The sequence below is a fragment of the Candoia aspera genome, chromosome 5 (genome assembly GCF_035149785.1).
Source record: "Candoia aspera isolate rCanAsp1 chromosome 5, rCanAsp1.hap2, whole genome shotgun sequence".
Classification (NCBI taxonomy): domain Eukaryota; kingdom Metazoa; phylum Chordata; class Lepidosauria; order Squamata; family Boidae; genus Candoia; species Candoia aspera.
Window position 1 is genome coordinate 106,472,901 of NC_086157.1, and position 25,990 is coordinate 106,498,890.

At 38.9% G+C, this 25,990-nt stretch overlaps 1 protein-coding gene across 1 annotated transcript in view; it reads left to right on the plus strand.

The window, feature by feature from the left end:
• The window catches only part of TMEM135 (transmembrane protein 135), a 175,627-nt gene that overhangs the window by 115,845 nt on the left and 33,792 nt on the right, over nt 1-25,990 (plus strand). Inside the window, exon 6 of the mRNA XM_063305905.1 lies at nt 2,762-2,808. Coding sequence (XP_063161975.1) covers nt 2,762-2,808 — 47 coding nt within the window. The remainder of the gene's footprint in view (nt 1-2,761; nt 2,809-25,990) is intronic.

A 25,990-nucleotide genomic window follows, 5' to 3' on the forward strand; every position in this document is an offset into this window, starting at 1 on the left:
TCTGACAAGTAAGAACCTACTCTGTCCATAGGCCAGCTTTTTCATTTAACAGGTCTTACATTAGGAATTCTTAGGAACGTATAAAAAATCTACTTTTCTTATAATTTAACCCCATTGTTTATTGTCCTGTCTTCTGGACAAGAAGTTGTTCAGTTGTCTCTGTGTGGATAGTAAGGGATAATTGTCAGTAGTTATGAAGGGTCTTAGGAGCATTTCCACCACATACCTAATGTGTGTCCCAGGAAGACAGCACAATTCTCTTGACAGACCATCCAGTGGGCAGATTGCTGCTTTGTCTCTCTCGGCATCTCTGTAACACTATCTGTTGCTTTTTCCTCTTCAGCGCAGAGGCAGGAATCTATCCCTTTGCACAGTCTGTTGAGGCTTCCTCCTTAGTCCCTGAGGCTTGTGGCTGTTGCATTCATCCAGCAAAAATACTGATTAGGAGACTCTCTGAAACTCCAGAGAATATGAGCTCATCTTGAGGGGCTTGGGCCTTTATGTCATGCTTCATCTATCTCTCCATCCCCTTTATCTAGCTTTTTTCTTTCTTCTGGGAGGCTTCTTGATGCCATTGACCCTCCATAAGTATGTCCTGTGTCCATTCCAAAATTTTCTCAACTCTTTATTATCTGGGGGAAGGCCCTCACTTTCTCTTCCAGGAGGGTAATCACCCCTTGTAATTCTTGTCTTCTTCATGTGGGAAAACAAACAAGGCACATCCCCTGCAGGTCATGAGAACAGTTTCCTCCATCTCCATGTTTCTCAGATGAACAACAGACAAACACAATGCCTCTTCCTTTATCTGCTCCACTGAACTCCCTTGCCAGCTTCTCTTTGCTTGGTCACGGAGAGCTTGCTTCTGTACATGTCTCCTGAAGGTAGATTAGATCTTTGCCTTTTTGTCCATACAGTCTTTTCAACACTTAAAATGGTTTAAGTGACTTAATGAGAAATTTCTTCTCTGATTCATCTGCTATGCTTAAAACTCATAGAGGAAGATAGGGCTTTTTGTTTGCTTGTTTGTTCAGTTTTAGTTGATTTTTAATCTTCAGGACTGTGTTGCTCTTACAATTCGTTGGACTTAATGCTCAAGCTAAGCACCTAATGAAAAAAGTTTGCTTTGTGGGATTGGTGAACATCAAATGTTAGATTTAACATGTTAATTCTATCAGTGATGGAGAATGTTAGAAGGAGTTTTAAAATGTAATCTTTCTTTTTATGGACTGTCAAACAGTACTAACAATTATAAACACATTTGTTTTAGAACAGCAATTAAAAATCAATGCAAGCTATTTTTGTCTTTTTTAAAAAAGGTGAAAGAGTTTACTCTGAATCCAGTCTTTATTAAATCATATGTTCCCATGTTGACTGTTAATGATCAAAAAGTCCCGTATAGCCATTTGGATGGCTGCCAACATCACCCACTGCTGGAAAAATAAAATAATTAACTTGAACTGACATAGTGAGATACAACTGTGCTAGTGTGTCTCTGCTGAAATTATGCAAGAACTTGTGCCAGTAGGTAGCAATGGAAACACATGGAAATGTAGCAGGGAGTTGCAAGCAGTGTTTATATGCGCAACTGAAGTTCTTCAGCTATTGGAATCAGTGTGTGTTTGGTCACAATTTGGTCACATCTGTAGACTATTGCTAATTGTTACTTGATCCAAATCTGGATGCAAGTTCCAATGCAATATATTGATGGATGCAGGTGGAAAGGAGAGAGAGTAAAAATGATACAAATCTAAGGCCTTTTGGTTTAATTTGTATTTATTACACATTTGTACTACGTAATGACAGGAATTCTCCATTAGATTTTTGATATATATGTATAGGTGATCATTCACAATCTTATCTTTTATATACATTTCTGCTTCATTCATTCGTTCATTCAGTCAATCAGTCATATTTTTCTATGTTGCTTCTTATTTATTTTGATTTATTTTACTTATGTTTCATATTTTGTCACTGACCATCTCACTAAGAGCAACTCTGGGCAGTTCTTCATTGATTTTAGATGGCTTATACCATAAAACAACAAAACGTACCCAAACTCACAATAATAGGCAATGCTTAAACAGAATCATATTGGCCAACCAATGGCCGCCTCCCCACTCCCAAATATGTGGCTATTGTTACTCTTCTTTTCAAAGACTTTGCAGAAAAGTATGGTCTTTATAGTAGGAAACATCAGTATCTCTGTATAGCTGAGCTCAGTTTATATTTTGAGCATTTCCTTCTTTACAGTCCGCATGAAGCTCTGGAAAAGATGAGCCATTATGCTGCACTGCCCTTCTGCTTTTTAGAAATCCTGGTTCTAGAACCCCTAGGAATCTGCCACCACCTCCTTCTCTCACATGTTTACTTTAATTTTTCGTTCCTAGCAATTCAGTCATTTCTGTGCCAGTGCTATGCCCACTTCCAATCCCTTTGCTGCTCTAACCCAATGGATAGATCTTCATGTTGGCCTAGACATACAGCAAAGCTGGGGTAATACAAGGACTTTGTGATAATCAATGAAAGAAGCACGGCCAAGTGTTTAATTCACTATATAGTTTGTATCTTGTTGAGTATATGCCAAAAGGACAAAAAACTCTTCTTTATAACATTGTTATTGACACTTTTCACTGTAAAGTTCACTTTTTATAATGTGCCTGGTGAGGTCTCTGAATTATTTAAACTTCCTGCAATCTGAAGTTGGTTTGGAAATACGTATTGGGATTAGTTGTTTAAATAATGTTCTTTTTCCTCTTTATAGGTCCTTTTATTCTGTGTAACAGCTGCCCTGTTTATGTTCTTTTTCAGGTATGTTGCCAATACTTTTCTTACTTTATATTAAAAGTTTATTTGAAATGGAAAGTGCTGTACTTTTATATCTTTACCCAAATAGAAAGTAAGTTCCATTCTGGAAAAAAAATAAACCCCTGAATTATAGTTCCATTTCACTGCGAGTTTAATTTTCTTGGGATATTATATAACACCATCTGCAAAAATGTTCAGGAAACATTGGGAGAGCTCCCAGTAAGGAGTTACTTATTCATTTGCTTTTAAAACAATGAAACATCTATTGTATATAACCGTTTCCTGCTATTGTAGTTCCATAACCACCTAGCTCCAAAACCACTTATGGCTATTAATGTTAATATGACAGCCAAAAAACAAATGCTCTTGGGAAAAATTGTGATGATATACCATGATGAACGTGCACGTAATGATACTTTTCTGAGTCTTTAAGAAAAATGGAATTTTACAAAGGCGTTCCATCTTTTTTCTGAAATGTCCCTGACTTATTTTCTGCAAGAAGAGGAAATAATCAACGCTGAAAATAAAATAATGAAAAAGCTAAAACAAACAAAAATAAAGTAAAAGTAATTGTTTGTAATGCTCAAAATCCATTCCTATCTTCATCCCATAGATAGATATTTATTTAATTTAATTTAATTTAATTTAATTTAATTTATCCCCGCCCATCTCCTCCTGTCGGAGGCCTCTGGGCGGTTTACAACAAGTGATTAAAACCATCAGAATAATACAAAAAATAAAATACAGTAAAAATACTACAAATAGAAATAAAAAGTAAAGAATAAAAAATCCAAGCGATGAAACATCTAAAACAGTCCAAGTGTGCGAGGAGTGATCTATAACAACCATCCCCATGTAACTCTATTCCCCTCTCCACCCCAAGCGAGGCGGCAGAACCAGGTCTTCAGACTCCGCCGAAAGGCCAGGAGCGATGGGGCCAATCTCACCTCCGGGGGCAGCATGTTCCAGAGGGCGGGAGCTACTGCGGAGAAGGCCCGCTTCCTGGACCCTGCCAGATGAAATTCTTTTACAGACGGGGTCCATAGGATGCCCTCTCTGCACGATTGGGTGGGACGGGTTGATGTAATGGGGAAGTTATCAGTTAGCTAAAATGTTATTTATGTCATTAGAACTGAATACTAAAAACACTGTTGGGAATTCAGATTTTACTAATAAGCATTTTGTTGTTTCTGATCTGTGGAACCTAGAGGACTTCAATATCTGTGTGCCTCCCTTATTTCTGGAGTGTAAGCAGGTCCATATAGTTGGCTGCTTTGAAAACGCATTTTGCCAAATTAAGTCTATAGGGAGCTAATACCTTCCTTTTCCTCTTTTCCCTTTCCAACCCATTCTATCTTATATAAAGCCATGTATTATCACTGTATTCTCTGAATCCCATTTGTGTAAGATTGGCGGGCAACATTTAGAGAGGAAAACCAGTGGGAATGAAGGGAGTAGTTCTTAATCCCAACCCCGTTGGCCTTTTGTAAGGCCGTGAAGACCTGGCTTTGTGCCCGGGCCTGGGGCCTCGAGCGTGTGGATGGTCCCGCCGCTTGGCTGTATTAACATCCATACATTGCTTACTGGGCAGCCATGTATATTTATTTTGTATTTATTATATATTGTAATTGTTTTAATTGTAATTTTTTAAACCGTTTTATAGTTTTATTGTTGTAAGCCGCCCAGAGTCACTTGCTGAGATGGGCGGCTATAGAAATCAAATAAATAAATAAATAAATCCCATTTTTGCACTAGTTCATGTTGGGTGACACTGGCTTTCAGTCCGGCCTTTTTCCCCATTGTGAGGAAAAATAGGAGGAGGGAGTACTGTGTGTGCTGCCGTGAGCTCCTGATGAAAAGGTGGGATAGAAATCATCCAATCAGGCAAAAAATAAATGATTGAAGGTTGCCTTTTCTGCATTTCAGTTTGGCTTTGGAGTCAGCCGGGAAAATTATTTAAAAGGGTTAGGGGTTTGCAGGATGGAGTCTCAGTTGGGATGGGTTACACAAATTAATTAATTGTACTGTGAACCGCCCAGGGTCCCCTGAGTGGAGGAGATGGGTGGTAATAAAAATATGATAAATAAAAATAAATAAATAAATAAATATGTGAGAAACTTCTGGCTGGCAATGTCAAGTTTCCATTATAATCTATGGATATACCAATCTTTAATATATTGGGGAAACTAAGTATTACCGTGTCATCACTAGTGTGAAGATAAGGTTGTTGCAGTTTTGTAAAGGTAGGACCTCATTACTGTATCCCATCTCAGAACAAGACAATGGTATTAGTAAAAGAAAATGTAATATGCTCCCCACTCCATCGCCAAAGTAGGTATTTAGCCACTATGTGCCTGCCCCAGGAGGAAAAAAAAACTAGTTTGAAAATCCTTCAATTTTTTGTGTGGATATATATTAGAATTTTTGTTGTTTATTCGTTCACTCGCTTCCGACTCTTTGTGACTTCATGGACCAGCCCACGCCAGAGCTTCCTGTCGGTCGTCAACACCCCCAGCTCCCCCAGGGAGAGTCCATCACCTCTAGAATATCATCCATCCACCTTGCCCTTGGTCGGCCCCTCTTCCTTTTGCCCTCCACTCTTCCTAGCATCAGCATCTTCTCCAGGGTGTCCTGTCTTCTCATTATGTGGCCAAAGTATTTCACTTTTGCCTTTAATATCATTCCCTCCTTCAGCAAAGGATCGTTACCTTGTCGTGGTGCTGGAGCTTGAGCACCTCAATGATGCCATGAGCTAAACCGTGAAGGGCCACCCAAGACGGGAAGGTCATGACAGAGAGGTCAGACTAAATGCGATCCCTGGGGAAGGTAATGGCAACCCACCTCAGTATTCTTGCCATGAAAACTAAATGGATCAGTACAACCAGAGATATGTCGGTATACCATCGGAAGATGAGACCCCCAGGTCGGAAGATGGTCAAAATGCTACTGGGGAGGAACAGAGGATGAGCTCAACTAGCCCCAGACGTGATGACGCAGCTAGCTCAAAGCCGAAAGGACGGCTAGCGGCCGACGGTGCTGGTGGTGAACGGCGAATCCGATGTTCTAAGGATCAACACACCATCGGAACCTGGAATGTAAGATCTATGAGCCAGGGCAAATTGGATGTGGTTATTGGTGAGATGTCAAGATTAAAGATAGACATTCTGGGCGTCAGTGAACTGAAATGGACTGGAATGGGCCACTTCACATCAAATGACCACCAGATCTACTACTGCGGACAAGAGGACCACAGAAGAAATGGAGTAGCCTTCATAATTAATAGTAAAGTGGCTAAAGCAGTGCTTGGATACAACCCAAAAAATGATAGAATGATCTCAATTCGAATTCAGGGCAAGCCATCTAACATCACAATGATCCAAATATACGCCCCAACCACAAATGCTGAAGAAGCTGAAGTAGAGCAGTTCTATGAGGATCTGCAGCACCTACTGGACAACACGCCTAAAAGAGATGTTATTTTCATCACAGGAGACTGGAATGCTAAGGTGGGCAGTCAAATGACACCTCGAATTACAGGTAAGTATGGCCTGGGAGAACAAAACGAAGCAGGACACAGGCTGATAGAATTTTGCCAAGACAATTCACTCTGCATAACAAACACTCTCTTCCAACAACCTAAGAGACGGCTTTATACATGGACTTCACCAGATGGACAACACCGAAATCAGATTGATTACATCCTTTGCAGCCAAAGGTGGCGGACATCTGTACAGTCGGTAAAAACAAGGCCTGGAGCTGACTGTAGTTCAGATCACGAACTTCTTCTTGCACAATTTAGGATCAGACTAAAGAGATTAGGGAAGACCCACAGATCAGCTAGATATGAGCTCACTAATATTCCTAAGGAATATGCAGTGGAGGTGAAGAATAGATTTAAGGGACTGGACTTAGTAGATAGGGTCCCGGAAGAACTCTGGACAGAAGTCGGCAGCATTGTTCAGGAGGCGGCAACAAAATACATCCCAAAGAAAGAGAAAACCAAGAAGGCAAAATGGCTGTCTGCTGAGACACTAGAAGTAGCCCAAGAAAGAAGGAAAGCAAAAGGCAACAGTGATAGGGGGAGATATGCCCAATTAAATGCAAAATTCCAGAGGTTAGCCAGAAGAGATAAGGAATTATTTTTAAACAAGCAATGCGCGGAAGTGGAAGAAGACAATAGAATAGGAAGGACAAGAGACCTCTTCCAGAAAATTAGAAACATTGGAGGTAAATTCCAGGCAAAAATGGGTATGATCAAAAACAAAGATGGCAAGGACCTAACAGAAGAAGAAGAGATCAAGAAAAGGTGGCAAGAATATACAGAAAACCTGTATAGGAAGGATAACAATATCGGGGATAGCTTTGACAGTGTGGTCGGTGAGCTAGAGCCAGACATCCTGAAGAGTGAGGTTGAGTGGGCCTTAAGAAGCATTGCTAATAACAAGGCAACAGGAGACGACGGCATCCCAGCTGAACTGTTCAAAATCTTGCAAGATGATGCTGTCAAGGTAATGCATGCTATATGCCAGCAAATTTGGAAAACACAAGAATGGCCATCAGACTGGAAAAAATCAACTTATATCCCCATACCAAAAAAGGGAAACACTAAAGAATGTTCAAACTATCGAACAGTGGCACTCATTTCACATGCCAGTAAGGTAATGCTGAAGATCCTGCAAGGTAGACTTCAGCAGTTCATGGAGCGAGAATTGCCAGACGTACAAGCTGGGTTTAGAAAAGGCAGAGGAACTAGAGACCAAATTGCCAATATCCGCTGGATAATGGAAAAAGCCAGGGAGTTTCAGAAAAACATCTATTTCTGTTTTATTGACTATTCTAAAGCCTTTGACTGTGTGGACCATAACAAATTGTGGCAAGTTCTTAGCGGTATGGGGATACCAAGTCATCTTGTATGCCTCCTGAAGAATCTGTATAACGACCAAGTAGCAACAGTAAGAACAGACCACGGAACAACAGACTGGTTTAAGATTGGGAAAGGAGTACGGCAGGGCTGTATACTCTCACCCTACCTATTCAACTTGTATGCAGAACACATCATGCGACAAGCTGGGCTTGAGGAATCCAAGGCTGGAGTTAAAATCTCTGGAAGAAACATTAACAATCTCAGATATGCAGATGATACCACTTTGATGGCTGAAAGTGAAGAGGAACTGAGGAGCCTTATGATGAAGGTGAAAGAAGAAAGTGCAAAAGCTGGTTTGCAGCTAAACCTCAAAAAAACCAAGATTATGGCAACCAGCTTGATTGATAACTGGCAAATAGAGGGAGAAAATGTAGAAGCAGTGAAAGACTTTGTATTCCTAGGTGCAAAGATTACTGCAGATGCTGACTGCAGTCAGGAAATCAGAAGACGCTTAATCCTTGGAAGAAGAGCAATGACAAATCTTGATAAAATAGTTAAGAGCAGAGACATCACACTGACAACAAAGGCCCGCATAGTTAAAGCAATGGTGTTCCCTGTAGTAACATATGGCTGCGAGAGCTGGACCATAAGGAAAGCTGAGCGAAGGAAGATCGATGCTTTTGAACTGTGGTGTTGGAGGAAAATTCTGAGAGTGCCTTGGACTGCAAGAAGATCCAACCAGTCCATCCTCCAGGAAATAAAGCCAGACTGCTCACTTGAGGGAATGATATTAAAGGCAAAACTGAAATACTTTGGCCACATAATGAGAAGACAGGACACCCTGGAGAAGATGCTGATGCTAGGGAGAGTGGAAGCCAAAAGGAAGAGGGGCCGACCAAGGGCAAGATGGATGGATGATATTCTAGAGGTGACGGACTTGTCCCTGGGGGAGCTGGGGGTGTTGACGACCGACAGGAAGCTCTGGCGTGGGCTGGTCCATGAAGTCACGAAGAGTCGGAAGCGACTAAACGAATAAACAACAACATCATTCCCTCAAGTGAGCAGCCTGGCTTTATTTCCTGGAGGATGGACTGGTTTGATCTTCTTGCAGTCCAAGGCACTCTCAGAGTTTTCCTCCAACACCACAGTTCCAAAGCATCGATCTTCCTTCTCTCAGCCTTCCTTATGGTCCAGCTCTCGCAGCCATATGTTACTACGGGGAACACCATTGCTTTAACTATGCGGACCTTTGTTGTCAGTGTGATGTCTCTGCTCTGAACTATTTTATCGAGATTTGTCATTGCTCTTCTCCCAAGGATGAAGCGTCTTCTGATTTCCTGACTGCAGTCAGCATCTGTAGTCATCTTTGCACCTAGAAATACAAAGTCATATATTAGAATAGATATTCGCAGTTCTTACCTGCAGAACTTACGGTAATTATTCCAGGTGGTTTCCTAAGACCCAATGGCATAACGAATATTACAGTATGAAGAGATTGAGAGGAATATATCTGTTATTATCCTCCTGCTTTCAACATGGAGCCCTCAGTAGCCTGGCAGACAGATAGACTACCGTAATATGTTCTGCATAGGGCTGCTTTTGAAGATGGTTTGGAAGCTGGGGTTGGTTCACAATGTAATTGTTAGTTGGCATGTGTTGCCAAGAGCACTTTACATAAATGCTTTAGGTCGTCCATTGGCTTCCAGGAGGCTTCCAGGTACAATTCAGAGTGACTCTACGAAGCCCTATATGCCAGCGGTTCCCAACCTTTTTGGCACCAGGGACCGGCTTCGTGGAAGACAGTTTTTCCACAGACCGCAGGAGGGGGATGGTTTTGGAATGATTCAAGCGCTTCCTCTTTTTCCTGACCTTTTATTCTTTTTTCTTTGTGCCGTTTGGAGATAGCAGCCAATGGGCTTGCTTCCTCTTACAGGAGCCGGAGCTCAGGCGGTAATGCGAGCGATGCGGAGCGGCTGTAAATACTCAGGCTGTAAATTCGCTCGCTCGCCCACCGCTCACCTCCTGCTGTGCAGCCCGGTTCCTAACAGGCTGTGGACCGGTACTGGTCCACGGCCCGGGGGTTGGGGACCCCTGCTATATGCTACACACTTAAAAAGCATGCTTAGACCTAGAACCGTGTTCTCTAGAATCAACTCAGCTTGCTTATTTGCTAACACTCCTTATCCTTCAAATGTGGGGTTGGGGCACGGATGTGCTGCTTTTCTGTGGCAATGCCTACCCATTGGAACATTGTTTTTATTCACAACATTGCTATATCACTCCGGTCAGACAGTGCCCCCTCCTTTGGGGGAGAGATGGGAGGTAATAAAATTCAGTCGATCAATCAATCAATCAATCAATCAATCAATGCCTTCAGATTTTGTTCTTGAGTTTTCCGACTGTTGACTTTTTCTAGGAAAGAGCACAAAAAATCTTCTAAACTTTGGCAACTAAGTGATTAGTAAGCCTAAGTTGAGCAAATTGAGTAAACCTCTCCTAAACCTACCCATGGGATCTATGAGGAAGAAAAACAGTTGTAATTTTGTCTGCTTTTTCTTTGGCTTCTTTGCTTCTCACTTGGCATCACTCATGATGACTGCATTGTTTGGGGGTTGACCTTTGGTTTCTGGCAACTCTTTCACTGTGTTTTGTTCAAACATTTTATCATGAAACTTTTAAAATCGGCTGCTTAGGCAGTCTAGTGAACGGTTTGCATGGGTTTTATTTTTAATTAGAAATAAAATTAATTAATTATTGCACCAATAATGTACAGTGTAATGTAAGATGCATATTGTTAAAAAGCAATACAGTAAGGGCAGTTTATTCTGTTTTGTGTACTGAGATACATCAAAAACACACAAACACAGCTATATGCTGATTTGTCTAGCAGGTTCATATTGAGAGAACATTTTTTTAATATAGTAATTTTACTAAAAATTACAACTGCAACAATAAAAAACTAATACCAACTAAAAAAAGAAAAGAATAAAAAGAAAAAATATAAGGTGCAGATTAGAAAAAAATAGAAACAAAAATAGAAAAGAAAGAAAAAATAAGTATATATTAAAAAAGGGGAAAAGAAATATATAAAGAAATGACTTTCCCCTTCATCACATGTATAAACAATTTTAACAACTTATCACCTTCTCTTAAAATACAACAAATGATCTCTTCTTCCCATATCCCATCTCTTACCTGTAAAGAAATTGTTAAAGCATTGTGATTTCAGTCCTGATGTCAGCAAAAGCCCATTAAGGATTACCAGAGATAAGAACATACCTATTCTAACCTTGATCAAATAAACCAACTTTATCTTCCTTCCTTTTACTTCTGACAGTCTTGATCTTTAGTCCCTTCAAATGATGTTCCAGAACTTGATTTCTTTTCATTTTTTCTTTGTCCCTTCTCACAAAGTTCTTCAAAGCTTTAACAATCCTCTTTTGTAAATCCAATACAGGAAAATTATCCAGGTCACTCTCTTGGTTTGTTATTTGTATATTATTTTTAATTATTAAGACATCAATAATTTATTTCTTTTGTATGTCCAGTGTAACATCTTTTTCCATGTCATTTCTTAACCTGTCATTTTTAGATCCACTTTCAGAACAGTCTCAATCTTTTCAGGTAAAACTTGTTCCTCTTCCGTAATATCTTTTAAACACAGTCTGTCTACAGAGGCAGACACCCTTAAAATTAACTTCTGGGTTCAGTGTTCAAAAACATCCTTCAATATGTCCAGTATTAAAATATTTTGCTTCATTCTGTATGTGTAAGTGGAATTTAAGTGTTCTTCTCCTTTAATTGTAACATTGAGTTCCTTCAAGTTCCCTCTAGTGTCCAACCTTCAAAGTCCCATTCTATCATGTTTTTAAAAAAAATAATTCAAAACAAAAGCAATTTCCCACGGGAAGCATTCTTTATAATTAATACCAAAATCTTATTTCAAATTTATCTGAACCCTTAGTCCATTTGTAACTTTCTAAAATCAAAGCTTTAATCACCCTTTTGCTGTTTATTCCACACAAAAAAATTAAGTCCTTAAACTTGTATTTACAGCTTCTTTTGTTAAGGATTGAAGGAAACTCACCTGGTGTTTTCAGACTTGTCAGTCCAAAGATTCCTGGTAGCTGAAAAGCAGTTAACAAGCAATTTCCGAAAGTGATTAGAAAATAAAATATGAGAACTCAGTGTCCTTTCAAAGGTGCCGACTGTGGTTTGAGCAAGATGGCTGTTCCCTCATCTCCCAGAGCTCTAAACCTGCTGGAGGGCACTGTCTTGCAGTCTCCTCATGAGGAGCAACTGCCTGGAGCACTTGTGGATAATCTCAAGTCCTCTTCTTGTCCAGAGAGGAATGATGAAGAACCGGTCTACTTGCTGGCTCTTCATTCCACGGTGCAGAGCCATCTTCAGGTTGCCATTTCTTCCCCGGAAGTCCAAGACCACATATTGTTAAAGTTGGAAGTTAGATTTAAAAAGCTGCCCCATAAGCAGTAGTAATTGCTTGGCTACATAGTACCATACTATGCCAGGCGCAAGATCTTCAGAATTGGAACTTCTAATAGCTGAAAGCTTCTAAATTTGGAAATCTGACTAATTAGAGAGAAAGATCAAGCCAACCTTTCCCTGTATACCCTTGTTCAGCCTTTTACAATATGATGTCTTCCAGTTGCGCTGGACTGCAGTGCCTTTCAGTCACCACCGATACAGATCAGAAACAACTTTGCTTCTCTGTTTTTGTTATGCAAAGTCAATAGTTACAGAGTTTAATCTGAATGTTAAAACAAATTCAGTCTTCAGTTGCCAAGTATGCAGTACTTCTGGTCTAGCCCACCCACCAAGCGTGTTTAGGGGCCAAGCTAGGAGTCTCTTTGCTCTCCCCTTCCCCAGCCATGTACTGAAGGTGTCACAAGATCTAGTAGCAACATCACAATATGAGTTTAAAAACAACTTTCCCCAACTTGAAATGCTCCAGATCTGTTGGACTACAATTTTCATGGTTCCCACCCAGGATGATCTAAGTCTATGCATTCCAACACATCTGGAGAGTATCAGGTTAGGGAAGGTTTAGCTAGCAATTTCCATGGACTGTAAGGTACCTTGGCAAAAGGACAGCCAACCATATTGGAATAACCTTTAGAAAGTCTGGTGGGAAATAAAGTAAAATTGCTTGGAAGCAAAGTTGGAGAAAATCTGCAGCATTAAATATTGATATGTTAGGAATAAAGTGAAGAGTGTGGCTTTTAGCCATGTGGAGCTTTTACATGTGTCTCATTTCTTCTGATCCATTGCATTTATCATTCTCCAATCTTTCCAAATCTTACCCCCTCTGCATACTTTAATTTACTGGAGCAGGCAAATTTTAATATGTACTCAGCAAAATCTCCCAAGAAGATGTTCACTGCTTTTCCATCATTTCTATCTCCACCTTTACCAACTGTTGCTGAGGAATGTTGAAGCCTGATGATTTTGATAATTATTTTGTATCAATGCTGGGTTCTAACACTCCTAAATTTACTAATTCTAGTTAGCTACTATCAGAATTTTCCTTCTCTCCACTGGGCTTTCTGACAATATCCTTCATCCTGATCTTTTTTTACTCTTTCCTTCCTTCATTCCTCCTCCCTTCTTTCCTACTTTTTGGTATGAGGCTGGTAAACTCACCAAGTTCTTTTCTTTGAAAAAAAAAAATGGGGGGGGCTGACTCCTGAAAACATGCTTATGTGTGCTTTTTGTTAAAAATTAAGTCTTTATTTGATCCTTTCATTTGTCCTAACTTCCACCAAGTAAGTGTCTCTCCTTCCCCTTTTATTTAAAGTTCTTGAAAGAATAATTCTTTTTCAGTTCTCACTTCATCTCTCTATAAATAATCTTATGAATCCATTCCATTCAGGTTTTCATGTGAGATACTGTATAGAGTCTGCATTGGCTTGTGTTGTTAATGAATTATGACGGCCAAGGCAAACTGCCTATCATCAGTGTTTTTACTGTCAGATCTGTCACTTTTGACATCTTGGACCACCAAATATTGCAAGTATCTCTGAGTTCTCTTGGTGTTACAGATACAGCATTTCAATGGTTTGAACCTTATTTATCTCACATTGTTCTGGTTTCATGGAACGGCCTCATTTCTCAATCTTTCCCCTTGTCAGTAGGCATTCCTCAAGTCTTATTGTTGGGCCTCTTATTATTCTCTTTGCACACTCTTCCTTTAGCATCTTTGATTTTGTATTCCAAGTTCAATTGCCACATGTACGTGGACAACATTCAGATTTACTCATCTCTGGATGACACCATGTAAACATCTTTTTCCAACTGCCTGAGCAGGATTTCAGATTGGATGTGCTCCCACCCTCTAAAACTGAATATGGATGAGACAGAGAACATTGTGTTCCACTCTGATCATGCTATTGATTCCCTTCCTGTTTTTCACATTCAAGACTAGCAGTTACATGTCTCCCCCGTTTTGAGGAACCTAGGAGTCCAGATTAAGGATATACTATCTTCAAAACCTTTAATTGGGGAAAAAAAGTCAAAATCTTCTATTTTCTGAATGTTCATAGAATCCATATATTCGTCCCTATCGAGACAGCCACATCGTTGGTTCAGGCCCTGCTTGTGTCACACTTGGATTATTGTAGCAGCCTATTGGCTGGGTTACCCAAGTCCTCATTCTGCCCTTAGATTTCTGTCCAAAATGCTGCTATTCATACTATTCTCTACCTTTTATTTTGCTATGAATGGTACACCTTTATTTCTTATTTGCTTGTTTACTCTCAGACTAGAGAGTTATAGATGTTAATTGGTCTGGACCTCATACTAGGTGCCTCAAGACCCTTCTCCCAAAGAGGGGTTTGTATGACCCTTGTTTTGCCTCTAACTGGTTTTCATTACAAATCATTAAATTGTTTGGAATTGTTTGGAATTCAAGAAAGGTACCATTGATAAGGTTGACACATTGTTCCCTGTACATGGAGATACTCATTTAGTTGAAAGACCATCTGGGGGTTTATGTACCTATGCATGTGGCATAAGTATTGGGCCAAGAACATTTGTTTGTGCTATAATGATAGAATAGCTACCACAGAATTAAGAGCTTTTTCTAATCTGGCTTTGTGCAAAAGAGCCCCACCCAGTTTACGCTTGGAATTGAATCATTTGAAACACTTCCTTTTCATGGACCCTTCTGAAGTTGCTTTAAACTAAATAAATTCTTACCTGTCATTTTATACAATTATAGAAAGTATAACTGTATGACTTTATATAGAGATTAATGTTATATGTTATGCCTTTTACTTTATATTATGAGGTAATGTACTGTTTTCAATTGTTATTTTATGTTTGCATTGTGCTTAGTAATCAACACATAATAAACAAAACTACTACTACTACATTTACAAGAAGATTATGCCAAATCTTATTCATGAGCTTCTACTTTAGTGTTCCTTACTAGACCAAGTGCACTAAATTATTTTTCTATAATTTGTAGAAAAGAAGTGGGACCACTGCTTTCCTGACTGCCACTGGCAATAGTGCTAAAAGCTCATGATTGGCTTTTGGGCTTTCAAATTGGAAGCACTGATTGGTTATCAGATAATTGAGCCATAAACTTCCAAAGTTTGAGCCTGTAGCAATCAAATTCTTAGGCTGGATGCTGAGAATATTAAGGCTCATGAAAAGGTTGATTGGACACAAGCCCTCTGCATTCACTACATACCTCCCACAGTTTTTATTTCTTTGTCTAGTCTGAAATCTTGTACTTGGGGTTAAATATCAAGTGGAGTTATGTTTTACTCTGTAAATAAGTATTCTTGAACATATTTTAGTTAAAACTGAAAGAACCCTACAGGTTCTCAGAAGGTTGGGAGAAATGGCTTTTCCAGTTTAGAACAGGTCCAGAGGATGGCAACAAAGGTGTGATACAAGGTCTTGAATATGCCTCTTAGGGCATATCCCCCAAAAATTGGGATGCTCAGTCTGGAGAAAAGAATACTAAAGGAAGGCATTATGTTGTTGTTCAGGTACATAAAAGGTGTTATAGGAAAGATGGTCACAAATTACTTTCATTGCCACTGAACCTAGGAGGAGAAATAATGCAAGCTTCAGCTACCTAGATTTTGTTTAAATATAAGGAAGAACTTCCCAATGATAGGTTCCGTGCTAGTGCAAACAGTCTGCCTATGAATTTCCTATCTTTGTTGCTTTTTAAGAGGGTAGATAGCTTCTCCTTGAAGAGGTTTAATTGGTTTTCCTGAATATTACAGAGGGTTGAATCCTTGTAATCCCTTCTAACTCCACAAGTCTGTAATTCCATAAATCTTTCCTATCTAGTTTGTCCTAAGTATTTTGCTCTATCTTTGCTCTATTCATTCTTAGAAAGTGTTTTGGAAGACATGTGGAGATGAACACAGCACCTGTTTGAAACTCTTTAAAACAGCCATATCTTTTCTGCACTCTGAAGCTTCCACACAATCCCAACAATAGATACGGTTCTTTTAAAAATTGCAGGCTAGTATGCTGTTGGTTCCCTCGCACATATGCACCAAACCACCTTTCTGGAACTGATTCCAAAAAATTGGACAGCTGTAGTATATACTACATGATTCTGGTAAAATTGTATAGGCTAAATAATTCATTTTGTTCATGACATGAACTTAACACAAGCCCATTGCAACATCTCATCCAGCAGTTTTCTTAAGTTGCATGGACAATAGGCTAGATTAGTTACTATGGCAATAAATCCTTAGTAGTGATTCACAGTAGATGTGTCTGAATTTCTACTAAACTTTGGAAAGAAAAGTGTAAAGCTAAAGTTGCAAACAGAAACAAGTTGTTAAGGATTACTTTTTAATGTATGCAAATAAGTATATAAAAAGAAACTGGCATATTGGTCTTAACGATGTAGTTTATAATTAAATATTGGAATCTTCAGTTTTGCTAGCAGATATATTTATTACATGCTGTCATTACAGACTGATACAGAAACAGTCAAATCCACTTTTGTAAATATGATTCTGATTTTACTCATTTCGGTTTTGTTCTCTGTTGAATGATTTTTATAATTATAAAAATATAATTCTAATGGAATTTGAGATTGAGGGCCCATTTCAGAAAATATTCTAATGATAGCTTAATTTTTTCCTCTCCTTTCCCCCATCCTCATGTCCTACAGTTTTTTGCAGGGAGTGTATTAATGAAACATGAGCCAAAGCAGTTAAGTAGGACCAAATAACCTGTGGTTCAGGTAACACAATCTTTTATCCTCTTTTGTTTTCAAAATACAATATCTAGACAGTCATCTTTCACCCTAGACGTTCAGTAGTTTTTTCCCCCTCCTTCCCGCTTAGCTCTGAATGCTTATGCTTTAAAAAAGGAAGAAAAAAAAGAAGGAAAACTGTACATTTTAGAGATTCAGATACTTTTTAACACCTAGTTTTCTTTTCTACCAGGGGCATTTTAATCATTCAAGTTGCATTCTCTTCTAGACAGGTACAGCAAACAAAGTCTTCCATTTCCTTTGTGAAAGCTTAGTTTGAAAAATGCTGTTGCCTAGAGTGTTGTAAGAATCAACTTCGTTACTTTAAAATCATGGCTGATAGTCAGATTGCTATCATGTAGTGTAAGAGATTTAAAGATAACTAACTGATGGCATCTCAAAATATGGACAGTATGATGTACGGTCCACATTTCTAAACTTGCAGAAAGCTAAGAGTGCATGGCATTGGAAGCAGAAAACAGAAACGTGAATGTGAACATTAAGTAAACATACACACTCAGTCAAAATTGAAGGGAAAATAGAATGTTATATAAAACACACAGCAGATTGTAGGAAAGGAAGAAACATAACATCAGTGAAAAGAGACTGCAAAAATGTAAAAATAACAAGTGGAAAATATTTTACATCTAAAACGAATTAAATAAGATAGGTTAATTTTGAAGACATGCCTCTAATAATCGAAATTAATAAAAACTATGAAAGAACAATAGTATTTGTCATATTGTGATGAATTGTGATACTGTGATGAAAAATATTAGGAAAAGTCAGATTTTAAAGGAAATATTTAAAAATTAGATATTGTGATGGAGATTGGAGCAGGGGGAGAAGAGAGCGCATTCCAGGCTGGTAAGCGTTCTCACAGTTTGCACTCCTTGGAGAGGGTGGAGGGGCCAAGGAAGAAAGACTATTCCCAACCTAGATTTCCCAAGAGTATTTTTCCCTTTAGCTCAGTTAAGGAACCTTTAGTTTGGCAAGATTCTGTATATGGTAGAGAACAATAAAGGAACTAGAGTTGCATCTGACTCAGCGTGGTTTTCTTTGCCAATTACCCTGACAGATATTTAGGATTTAATAAGAAAAAGGGAAGGTAGTATTTAGCAAAAAAGACAACTTAGACCAGCCTTTCTCAACCTTTTGATCCTGGAGGAACCCTTGAAATATTTTTCAGGTCTCAGGGAACCTCTGCACATTCAGGTTCAAATATAGGCCAGAAGTTACAAAATTATTATATTTGGTTCATGTGTAGGCCTGTATATATGCGTTAACAGCGTTCTTAAACTAAAAATAAAGAATGAAACTTAGTTCTTTAATGTGAAGTTGCCTAAATTTGAAATATTTTTTAAAGTAAATTGTGATCTCCCAGGGACCCGAGTGACCTCTCACGGAACCCTAGGGTGCCGTGGAACCCTGGCTGAGAAACCCTGGGTTAGACTTGTTGGAAGGAAATCTTACCAGGTCCATTCCGAGCTGGGAATGAAAGTTCTTAGGCAATTGCTTGAACAGAGATAATTTTATTTTCCAAGGGCATGGTACAGCATCTGCTTGTTGGAGGTGGCCACATTTATATTCTCCCCACAAGCTCTTTATATAGAAGAGCTTGGCTATTGTTATTTAAAAGTGTTCCCGCCCTGTAGGAACTTCTGAGAAAGTGCACTTGGCTGGTTTCTTGGCAGGGGGCGCTTTCTAGGAATTCTAGGAAAGTGCAGTTTACCAGAGTTCAGAGAGGAGGCGCTCTGTGGTCAAGCTCCCTGCTGTTTGTGTTTCCTGTTCTGATAGTCCAGGTTTCCTGCTGGGCTGTGGCTTTGTCTACTAGCCTGGAATGTTCACCTTGGAAGGAATCTTTTGTTACCTGATTATGGAGATCTGTTTGGCTGGGGAAGAATGTTCACCTGGATGGGCTCTGCTAAGTTCTGTGAATGAGCGACCTTTTGTCTTGCAAGGTCTCTGATTAAGTCTGAAGGGAATCTTTTATCTAAACAGTTGGGGTTTCATGTCATATTTTAATCTCTGGCATCTTCTTTGTATGAACCCATTCTATTTTGTAATTTTTAACCTTTTACCTTGCTCAAGGGGGAATGATATGGCAGGAAGATAGTGTTCTGTGGGGAGACAACAGGGCGGGCAGGGAGAGATCTTATTTTTTTCCTACAGACTATAGGATGTGGTTATCAGTCTCTGTTTACTGAATCCCAGTAGAGAAGTGCTTCATTACATTTCATCAGGGGTGTCTGCAGCAACAATCACTGGCTTCAAAATGGAGGGCATAACATGGCAATCAAAGCCCCAGCCCTGTTAGGCACGTTGCAGGCATTGCATCCACGTAAAAATGAGTGGGGCTTTGTTTGGCCAGTTTCACCCGCCAGTTTGAAGCCAGTGACTGTTGCTGTGGATGTCCTGCTCTCCACGCCATAGAGCTGGTAGTAGAGATTTTGGGGTTGTAGACTGAACCCACACTCTTCACCTGAAGGGACAAGGCACTATCCGTTCAAATGACCCACTTCACAGAATCAGTGTGTGGTTCGTTTTTCTTCCACAATTTAAATCAAAGCAGTTTTGGGCACATTGCATCTCAGTTGAAGAACAATATTCAGAAAAACTGCCTAACTCTTTTCCAGGCCCACAACTAGGGTCTGTGTCACCTGGGGCAAACATGGATTCCACGCCCATTTTGGCGCCCACCCATGCAGCGCCTGGGGCACATGCCCTGCTTGCCCCCCCCCCCCCCAGTCGCAGCCCTGCTCTTTTCCCCATGATGATAATTTAAGTTCATATTACTATTCTTTATATGTGGGTTCTCCTTCTGCAGAATATAGGGGGGGAAAGAGAACAATTAAGCCAGAAATATATGGAGAAAAAATGTGTAAGCAGCATTATTTGCAGACATATCTCTATCAAATTGACTTTGAAGTTACTGCAAGGTTTTGTGAATCTGAAAGAATATAATAAAATTCCATTTATCATGTACATTGAGCCAATGCCGTAGAATAGTAGAGTTGGAAGAAGACATTCGGGACATGGAGTTAAATCCCCTGCTTAGTGCTAAAATCCAAATTAAAGCATTCTCGGCAAATATCTATCCAGCATCTGCTTGAAAAACTCCAGCCAAAAGGAATATCAGAATTCTGATAATGTTGATATATGGAATCTCTCAAACCTTACTTTCTGTCTCTGAAATATGCAAATATAACTCAGGGGATAATTGTAGAACCTACATTTGAATTTGACATATTATGATATTTGATTTTGCATGAATAAACAGTAAGACATTGGAAAAGAAAATTGAAACTAAAAGCTACTCTGTAAATGGTAGCATGATCATGAAAGTCAATAAATTTAGTAATTTTACCCCTTTTGTGTGTGGAAACTTTCAGATATGGACTCTTAAATGTTCAGCCCCACTGTATGACCTGTAATGGGAATTTTGATGAGCTTTAAACAGATATTGTAGATCCAAAACATTCTTAAGAAATTAACCTAAGCAAACCTGTGATTCTTCTAATAATTATCCAGATTAATGTGCAGCAGTAAAACAATGGACAGAAACAGGCATCCTAATATACCGCATTACAGACAGGCTGAAGACAAGAAATAAATACATAAATGTATAAAGAAAGAAAGGAATGCAATTTTTCATAAACAGCTCTGGCCTGTATGGGAACACAGTTTTGGCTACAGATTCTGCCTCACGGGATACATATTACAGCAGGTGATGTCCGATCAGGTACCACCAGTCTGCAAGCTCCGCAGAGAAAAACGGAAGTAATAAAACGTTACCCTGGAGGAATTATATTATGTCAAAGGAACTGACTGGTAGTGAATATGAGGAAGTGGGCCCTGAGATGATGAGCAGGTTTGGGCCATGTAACTAGTGATGAATGTAGTAAGGCTGCAAAACACCTGGTGGGACTGCTGACTGTCGCTGGAGAACCGCTGCATGAAAACTTACAACTGATTAACAAGATATGGTAGCCCTGCCCATCTCCTGATAGAAATGGGATGTTAAGAGCACATTACACCAGTGTCTTCTTGAGCGTTTGCACCATAAGCCTTGTTGACCTGGTTCATAGAAAAGTGATGATTCTTAATTGCCGCTTCAAACAACTTTGGAAGCTAGCAAAATCAGCTTTCTTTAAGGCACTAGATATAATCCATCATCCAGGCATCCATCATCCAATCTTTAACCCGTGAGTGGATTAAGGAGGCCATTGTAACCCCTACATTCCTTCCTAACTCTTAAGATGATCAGAGATGCCACATACATTTATTACTTACATTTCAAATTATGACTGAAGAAGGTACACTGTGGGATATTCCTCCTGGTTCTCTTTTTTTTTTTATGATTCAACAAAGCACAGACCTGAATCTTTCAAAAGTAGCGTAGAACATTGCAGCTGGCTTTTGGGTTTAAATTGTGTTAATAATTGAATGGGTATGTGCTAAATCAGATTTACCAGCAGCTTTTGTTTATCTCCGTACTTACTGATCATTTTTGTTGATATCAATAATAAGGAAAACATGTGAGAAGTCATCGTTTTCAAGGTTTAAATTGCACCTAGACAGTACATTTAGTTTGTCTATTTGCCATTTCCCACAGTGAGAAAATGTGATACATTTATTGTCTCTGTTAGATATGGACCTTCCTGAAAATGTGTATCTATTACCAACATACATAAATTTCAATTATATTCTGAATGATTGCTGAACTCAAAGTGGATGAAATTTAATTGCTGCAGTAATTCCATTAGCTATGCCAGTGAGAAGCATCTTTGATACTTTTGAGCCAGGATCCATTTTTAGAGCATTTTATTATTGAAGCTCTAATTTAATAAGCTTCCACTATCTCTACGGTAGCCCTAGTATCAGGCAATTGAAGTTTAGAGGCTGTTTTCTTACTGCTTGTAAGTGCTACTGTGCATTTTTTAAAAACATAATGGAATGGAATGGAAGCATAATATATACATTCAGTATCTCAGTTTCAAATCCAGCTGCCTCTTATTTTAAAAATATTTTGTGGAAAATCTAGCACTGAGAGGAAGGCTTTCTTTTAGCTTGGGTTTGTGATTTAGATCATTAGTAAATAATAGTTATTTCAGCTTGTTGATCATTCTCCTTGGAGTTCTTTCAAAGAATGCTGCTATGTTTCCTGGCTTTTGTGTCTCCTCTGATAAAATTCTCATAAGGCAAATATAACTTGAGTATGAAATCAGGCTTGCAATGTTGAAAGAAACTTGAAGAACATCTGGCCCCAAACTCCTGCTTTATGGCTCATACTTTGGGATTTAGTAGGCGCTTCACAGCTACATCATGGCCATATTTGGTCTGGCCTGGTTTGGCCTCATCTTTCTTGGTTGTATTAAGCAGAGATGGCTTTTTAAGGGAAGTAGAATGAGGAAACTCTGTGAAAATGTTTTTCTTTAGAAATGGCAGGTTGTGGAATGTAAGAACATGGTCTGTCTGTAGTAGCAGCTTCTTTTTCTTAGACTGCTGGAATTGAAAGGAAAGATATCTGTAAAAGCTCATATGTAGGATTATACTTTGTGCTTGTGGTCACGATATAAAGTGATTGCAGGTAAGTGATCATGCTGTATTTTTTGGGAAAAGAGAGCAGGCCACGTTCTGCACGAACAAGCGTTTGCACAGATATTTTTACCTGTGTTTGGTGCCCAGTTTTGGGGCAGCACAAGTGTAAGTTGAACATGATATCCTAAGCAGAAAATATTATTTTCATGTTCTCATCATGCTCTCAAATGACAGCACGCAACATTAGACAGATGCAATAAGTCTTGATTTGTATACCTCTTAAATATGTCTTTTGACATCCAAAGAGAATGTCCATAATTTTCATGGGCAGCCACAGAGGAAGAAAGCTAGAGGAAAATGACAACAGAAGTATCACAAGGCAAGCCCTGCTCCTTTGCATTGCCATGATGTCATGTAGTGAGAGTGGAGCTTGTGTTGCGGTATCACGATGCTGGTTTAGTCATTCTGATGAAGCAGTCAGATTCTGTCCATAACTCTCATTATACTAACTGTGTCAGACCATTGTCTGTTCTTACACAGAATCTCACACTTGGACAGCATAAACAGAAAATCCATGCCACATGCATATGGAAGAGTGGATGTTACTCTTCTGTCTATGAGGCTGGTGGTAAATCTGTCATTATAGCTCTCTTCCCTTATATCAGTGGTTTGATGCTGCCACAGAGATTTCAAAAATTTGTGTTTATTAATTATATTTATAATCTTCATATTTCAGGTTCTGTGAGGCTCTGAGAGGAGGGCAGCATGCAAAAATAATAGCACGAATGCTGGCTATAAATAACTGTAGCTTTTGCATTCAGTGGGACCATGGGATGCAGCTATCTCAAGTGACCAAAATTACTGAATTCATCCTTTCAGTCAGAACCGAAATGTAACTTCACCCTTGCTTGGGAGATAGGCTCCTGAAGCGAACTGTGCCTTGCTTGACTGTATTGCTTTCATTCCCCCTGATACAGTATGCAGGGATGTTGTCAGAGAGGAAATCAGTGCTGCAGACAAGCAGTGCAGAATTACAAGCGTGGTCCACCATTCCCAACCATTATCTGACTTTAAACAGTGGTTGCATTTCCGATACGTGACTGATTCTCTGAATCAGGAAGGTGTTTACTTGCAAGGTGAGCTGGCAGTAATAGGAGAAGCTTTTAAGAGCTAAAGTTTCGGGTGTCTCTGCACATAGCCATCCCAGGAAGAAGAATGAGTGGGTCTCCTCGGTTTCCTTTTAAGATTCCCTCTGTCAGTCACAAAGCCCTTTTGTCCTTTTAATGCATTACGTGACTGGCCTTTGGCTGTTAATCATGTTTCTGTCATCCAGATACAAAATAATAGTGTGGGGGGAGGGAGAAATAGCTTTTCTGGTTCTCAGGCCTCTGAGAAGAAGTTGCTTGGGGCTACAGCAGACCTCTATGTCCCAATTGCCTGGAATGGTTAGGATTGGGTCACCAGCAACGATGCACATTATTGTTACAGCATTCAGTTCCTGGACTTTGCTGAGAACAGGACTGATGTTACAAGGGTGATGATGGAAAGCATTTGAACTTTACGGATTTGGTTTCTTTCTTTGGTCTTGGTGGCATAGCAATGCTACAGTTTGAAAGTGGAACTATGCTGTACGTGAAATGCCTGGCAAGCTTTTAGATCAAATGTCCTGTGCTGCTTTTTCATGGACCATTCATTCCAGGTTTCCATAAGGCAAAGATGGTGGCTTACTCTTTTTCACATCTCCTGCTGTCCTAATCAGATTTGCTGGTGTCCCTGTCTGAAATTTTGCCTTAGCATTTCTCCTTCCTGTAATTTAATCACATCTTCTCATATCCTCTCATTAAAATAGACACATCTTGCCTTGAGCGTGGCAGTTCTATGCTAGTATGCAGTTTTATGTACTGGAGTCTTTGGGTGTGGTTATTTGAGAATGCACCTTGATAAATTAAACACAATTTACTTATATGTAAATTTGCACAAGCTCAAGATTCTTATTTGTTAAACCATCGTTTCCCAATGTAGTGTCTCCCAGATGTGTTGAGATTGCAATTTCCAGCATCAACAGAATATGATTTAGGATTTCAACTAGTCTGTCGTAAGCTTAATTAAGCATGGATCCAGTCTAGTGTCCAGATTGATTTAAAAAACTATATTGTATACAAAAGCACTGTCTTTCAGCAAAATTAATTCTTAGTACTAATGCCATTTTAAATTTTGTGAAAGACAAAAGCCTTCTTTATCTTCCTCATACAATATATTTCATTCAAAACGTTTTATTAATAAATTAAAATTTGGCTATAATGATTTTGAAGTTTATATTAAAAGATGTGAGTCATAAACATGATTTAAAAAATAAACTTAAATAACTGTCTTCACTTTCATTTAGGCCATTAATTCAAATTTGTGCATTCCATAGTATAATACTGTAAGCTATACATAAATTTTAGATGCCACCCATTTTTGCTATATAGTTACCTTGGAAATACAGTTTAAATCAACATGTTTGCACATGTTTCAGAAAGCATTTGCAGGTTTTAAGAGATTACTAGAAATTAGCACATAGAAATGTGTAGCATTTCAGAACCATTGCTAAATACTTCGGATTCTGTTCCAGTGAGGTAACCTGTAAGCTCAAGGATGGAAAAGAACAGCTACTCTGTGGTTAGATGTTTGTGGTTTCTTCTTTGGGCAGATAAGTACAGTACAAGATTACTGGAGGGTGAGTTATATGAAAATAGCCACTGATACGAAACAGACTGTTTCCCACACATCTTCAAATTTGCCAAGTGACTAATGATAATTTTTTGCATCATTTCTTCTGTTCCCATTCTGACATGTTGAGATGTATCAATAGGTTTAATACAAAGATGTGAAAACAACTGACCTTGCTATAATATTGGGGGGGGGGGGCTTCTTTAGTACATTTATAACCTTCCCCACCGTAGAAGCCCAGGAATACTGGATGTCAGGAATACAGAAAAATGCAGTATACCCCCTTCCCAATCAAATGCAATTTCAAGTATGTAAGTCTCTTAATGCTTTCAGAAGGTTCTAAGCTTGGACTTTGGGAAGATTAAATTAGAAACTCCTTAAATGAAAATGAGTTCCACTTTTTTTTCCCACTATACTGACTACTTGAACCTAACACAAAGAAAGAATCATTAAGTAGAAACCTGTTGGTTGATACCATATCTGGAGCAATATTATACCAAAGTGTTGTGATGTACAAGCAAACTATCTGTAGTTTCTGATGTTTTAGAGATATAAGGTGAGAAATCCTAAGAATGGGTATACAGTGATGCTTGTATATCTGTCAGAACAAAGTTGCATGAATTGGCAATATTTTTAAAATATTCTAATTCCCTTGAACCCTTGATTGATTTAAACCTAGTGGATCATATTATTAAATCTTTGAAACAAGATGCACTTAACCAGGCTTTCTTTTGGTTTACTTTGTGCTAGCAATCACCAAGAATTCCTGAATTTCTTTTATTTATAATTGTTTTAATAGTACATAATATTTCAAA